The sequence below is a fragment of the Lactuca saligna genome, chromosome 1, assembly GCF_052625555.1.
Source record: "Lactuca saligna cultivar CGN05327 chromosome 1, ASM5262555v1, whole genome shotgun sequence".
NCBI lineage: Eukaryota > Viridiplantae > Streptophyta > Magnoliopsida > Asterales > Asteraceae > Lactuca > Lactuca saligna.
Window position 1 is genome coordinate 119,352,550 of NC_136417.1, and position 4,450 is coordinate 119,356,999.

At 33.6% G+C, this 4,450-nt stretch overlaps 1 protein-coding gene across 1 annotated transcript; it reads right to left on the minus strand.

Moving 5' to 3' along the window:
- Window positions 1-615: 615 nt before the first annotated feature.
- LOC145043845 (sodium/calcium exchanger NCL-like) lies at window positions 616-4,246 on the minus strand. Its single transcript, XM_078992613.1, has 9 exons — window positions 3,636-4,246; window positions 2,966-3,190; window positions 2,708-2,877; window positions 2,456-2,601; window positions 2,081-2,342; window positions 1,857-1,996; window positions 1,512-1,773; window positions 1,142-1,408; window positions 616-928 (listed from the first exon to the last, which is right to left on the minus strand). Exons 1-9 carry the CDS (start codon window positions 4,057-4,059, stop codon window positions 695-697), a joined length of 2,130 nt encoding a protein of 709 aa, XP_078848739.1. The 5' UTR covers window positions 4,060-4,246; the 3' UTR covers window positions 616-694.
- Between the last annotated feature and the right edge of the window lie 204 nt (window positions 4,247-4,450).

Here is a 4,450-nt window from a genome sequence, read left to right on the forward strand (position 1 = left end):
CAACCGTACCAAGGCTTCGTGCACTTCAATCTTTATAAAAATACCAAAATGTACCACAATTGACTTCATCGTTGGGACATGGTCCGTGTCAGATGGGACACCGCTATGTGTTAGGTTTTTTCGCATCCAAACCATGCCCCGCAACAATTTCTTCCAAAATACCAAAATATGAGTAGTATGGATACTCTACAATTAAGCACAAGTTGTCCAATTTATTACTAAAATGTAGGAAAATGTGCACAAAATGCAACAAAAAAAAATGATATATATAAATGCTTCTAACAATAAACCACTATTACCCCATTAGTATATGATGTTTTCATGCTTCACAATAAATAGAAAAACATGCAACACCTTTGCAAAAAATTGTTGCTTCTAATATAAAAGTTACACAACTCAAATATAACCTTTCCAAAAAGGTTACATATTCGACATAAACACAATTCCATCAATATAGGATAACTGGGTTTAGGAGCATTATCATTGATATCAATATTTTACTTATACATAATATTTTATACTCCCAAAACGAATGCTTAGTTACTTATATATCTAAAGATAATATATACCCAATACAGAAATATGAGATAAAAGTATTTGATTAACAAAAAATAATTAAGAGAACATTTTACGCATTAATCTTATTTCCAATCGAATAGACATTAACTTTTACATCCACCCACACATTACATTGTTAATGTTCAAAAACATAATACAGGTAAATGGAGACTGGGTAAAAAAGCATTGCAAAGATGGACACCCAAAGAGGATATGTGTCACGATTGAAGGCGAATAAGCCAATAATTATGCAAGGTATCATGATTGTTAGCACCTCGGCAGAGTAGCTCCACGATAATCCCTTAATATATACAGTAACAAGCAATGTTGTCAACCCCAGGAGGTTATTCATTACTAGTCCGTTGTAAATCTGCATATCGTAAACAAATATTCATGTTATTAGTTGGACCATATATCATATTTAATGATGAAAATATTTGATGATAAAATAGTAATTTTGAAAGATATGGAAAGAAAACCTTCCTAGTTGATTTTGTTTTCTTTTCAGATGATTCACTTTTTCATTGTAACAAAGTGTATATATAACAAGAATAGTTAATTAGATTTCGTAAACTATACAAACCTCTGAAAATGTCAAAGAAGCATTCTTTGAAACACGTGGTCCAGCATTAAGGATTGCCATTATTATCATTTTAGTGTTCATGGAAAGTGGGGCCATAACAAATGAAGTGAAGAGAAAAGGTATATGAGCCGCATTTGAGAATTGTATAACACTTTGTATGAATGCTCCTGAAATTAAGTATATGATACCAACACCGAATACAACATACAAGATAACTGCTTTAGGTCTTCCTATTTTCATAGGTGCGTCGATTTCACCCCAAGAATCCTGAAAATTTGTAAAAAGGTCGATTACTAGTATATAACTAAAGTTGAAAGGTAAAAAACATTTTAATGACAAATTTAACAAGTAACTATTTTTTGTACATTACCTCTTCAAACTTTGCTATTGCATGTTTTGGATCTTTGATACTTGGATCATGATTAATGGCTTTTTCTATCCATCTAACGAATCCATCTACAAATTCTTTTTTCTGGATTGAACTATTTCCATCACTATCAAAGTCATTCACTACCTCTTGCAAGACTGTATCATGATCCAATGATACACCGAAGTGTAGAGTCTCAATGAATTGTTGCAACTCTTTTCGTTGTATTTCTTGGTTACTATCTTCATCATACTTAGAAAATAACCTATACATAGAATCAATAATCAATAATTAGTTATACATTATCTTTTCATCACACTTGAAAAGACAAGAAATCAAGAAATTTACCCTTCTATCTTTTCTCTATCAGCTTTTCCATCTTCTGTCACAAGTTCATGTTTCTCAAGGACTTGCTTCAAGATTCTCGGCATGATTTTCTCAATTTTTGTGAGATTGGCACGCTTACTTTTTATTGCTATTTTCTCAACCTGTAGATTAAGTATTTAAAAAAGAAAAGTTTACAAATTTGAGTAGAATTTATAACTAAATTATCATTGAAAAGAAAAACTTGCCTGCTTCCAGAGATTTTTAGAAACTGTATCAGAGTTATTCGCCACATTCTTCCATTTTTCCAACCACTTAGTGCATCCCTTTTTGAATTCTGAGAGATTGATTTTACCACTTTTGTCACTATCGAAGTGTGTCAAAATCTCCGCGTTAGCATACTCCTTGGAGATTTGATCTTTTTCCAAAGCAAACACTTCTTGGATCAAATGTTCCAATTCATCTTCGGATATATGGCCATCATTATCGGTATCAGCTCTTGTAAAAATACTGCAAAATTGAATCAAGTCATCAAAGTTATTCAATTAGTTTGATATCAACGAAAACATTAAGACAATTATAAGTTTGATTATCTCATTATTATCAAAACGAATATGTAACACCTTTCAAATGCCTTAAGATTTGGTTTTCCATGCTCATCAATAAGATCATCTTCCGCAAGCCTCTGGACATGATAGAAAAAACGGGCTCGCAAGTGCTCTTGCTTTAAGTATGCCAAACTCCTGGCCTGAATCCATGGATTCCACAGCTACATATATCCAAAAACATGATTTAGGGCATTTGAAAGTTAAATTCAAGATTTCATAGAAATTTGAGCTATATTTGGCAAAAACATGGTGGATGTATTATCGTACCTGATGAGCGAAGCATAAAAGTAGTGACGCACTTGATACGATAAGTGCTAATAGTATCGAACCTGGAATCTTCATTAAAGTGGCTAGTTGTACAGTGGCAAATGGAATCATCGATAGAAGCATGATTACAGCTAAGCTTCCAGTCTCGTCATCAATATTAACACCAGTATCTATATAGCGAATTTCAAAAAATTATGATTGTACAGAAGTAGTATATGTCCAAATCATCGTAGATTACAGAAATTAACAAGATCTAACCATTCAAAACCGAAAGAATCTGGTTGAAAGAGAAACATTTTGTTGTGGAGTTTTCTTGATGTTCAAATTCTGGGTTTGATTCCTTTCCACGAAGCTCATCTCGACTTAATATTATGCGAAATCCCCATATAAGCGTGAGAGTAATGACAGTGGATCCTGCATACATGCCTACCCCAAAAGCCACTTGGTTTTGGGCATCTGATGCTGTAGCAAGAACACCAGAGACTGCAGAAAAGATCTAGATGTGAACATGTCCTAACCAATTGCTTAACAGTTATACACTCATTGGTCAACTACATATTATATAAATGTGTGTGTGTGTGTTAATTTCCATAATGTGTTTGAATCTTCGTATGTATGCATGTATGGATGTATGCTTGTATCTATGTATGTATGTCGATATATATGCATGCATGTGCCTCTTTGTTACGTAATTTAATAACATTCATTTAATAGCATTTTTGTAGTTTTGTTCATTATTTATGCAAATCTAAGAAGTGGACTTTTATGCAACTAGGCAATTATAATAATAATGGTAATTAAAATAACTATTGTTACTTGTTCGTCTTAATTATGAATAAATAAATGTGTACAATATTTATATCTTGTTGCAGTGACACACATGAAAGTGAAATGAGAGATCAAGAAATAGAAAGTCTTACACACTTACCAATAACAATAACGATTCGTGGCAAAGCCATAAGCACCCGGAAAACACTAGCACCGATGGCCTTATCTCCGAGCAACACAAACAAAGCTTCGCTTCCTTTATGTATCCATTCCTCCCCCAACATCATCAAATACGTATACATAAGCATCAAGAACACCCCTTCTTGAATCGTATCTCCACATGGCAAGAACCCGTAGATGCTTTGACACCTCTTTTCAGCATACAGTGTTATGGTGGACTCTGAGGAATTAGAAACTACCATATGAAGGTTAGGAGGGTTTTCTAAAGCGTGATCATGAAGCCCATCTGAGATCATGGAAGTTGAAAGATTGTCAGCTTCTAGCCATCTTCCATTAACCATGCCAATGATCATAAGCATGATGAAAGAGAGGCCTATTACTTTGGAACTTGTCATGTTGGACATGATCCCACTAGAGGAGAATGAAAAGTGGCTATATGGATCTAAGTGCCATGGTACCAGGTTAACTTATATGGGGGGAGCTAGGAGGATTGAACAGGCTGTGTATGATGATCTGATTCATTCCATAAGGTCAACGTCGTTGCCAATAATATTGTTTAATCACCCAACAACTTCATATTTGATAATGCAAAGTGAAAATTAATTGAATCTACCACCTGCATCATGTCCACTTGGTTTATTAAGAATACCCGCAAGTGTTTGTACTACTTACAGATTTACATATATATTTAAAATATAGGTGTATAAAAATTGGTTGTTGGTTTGGTCGCCGTTTTATTATATAAATTGGAAGGTAAAAGAAAAATTCAATGTAAATAATAGGGATATCTCCAGA

Excerpts from the sequence above, each read along its gene's own strand:
- LOC145043845 (XM_078992613.1), bottom strand. The coding sequence starts at position 4,059 with ATGTCCAACATGACAAGTTCCAAAGTAATAGGCCTCTCTTTCATCATG. Across the intron at positions 2,602-2,707 it reads TTTTATGCTTCGCTCATCAG|CTGTGGAATCCATGGATTCA; the intron begins GTACGATAATAC and ends GGATATATGTAG. Across the intron at positions 929-1,141 it reads CTTCTTTGACATTTTCAGAG|ATTTACAACGGACTAGTAAT; the intron begins GTTTGTATAGTT and ends TACGATATGCAG.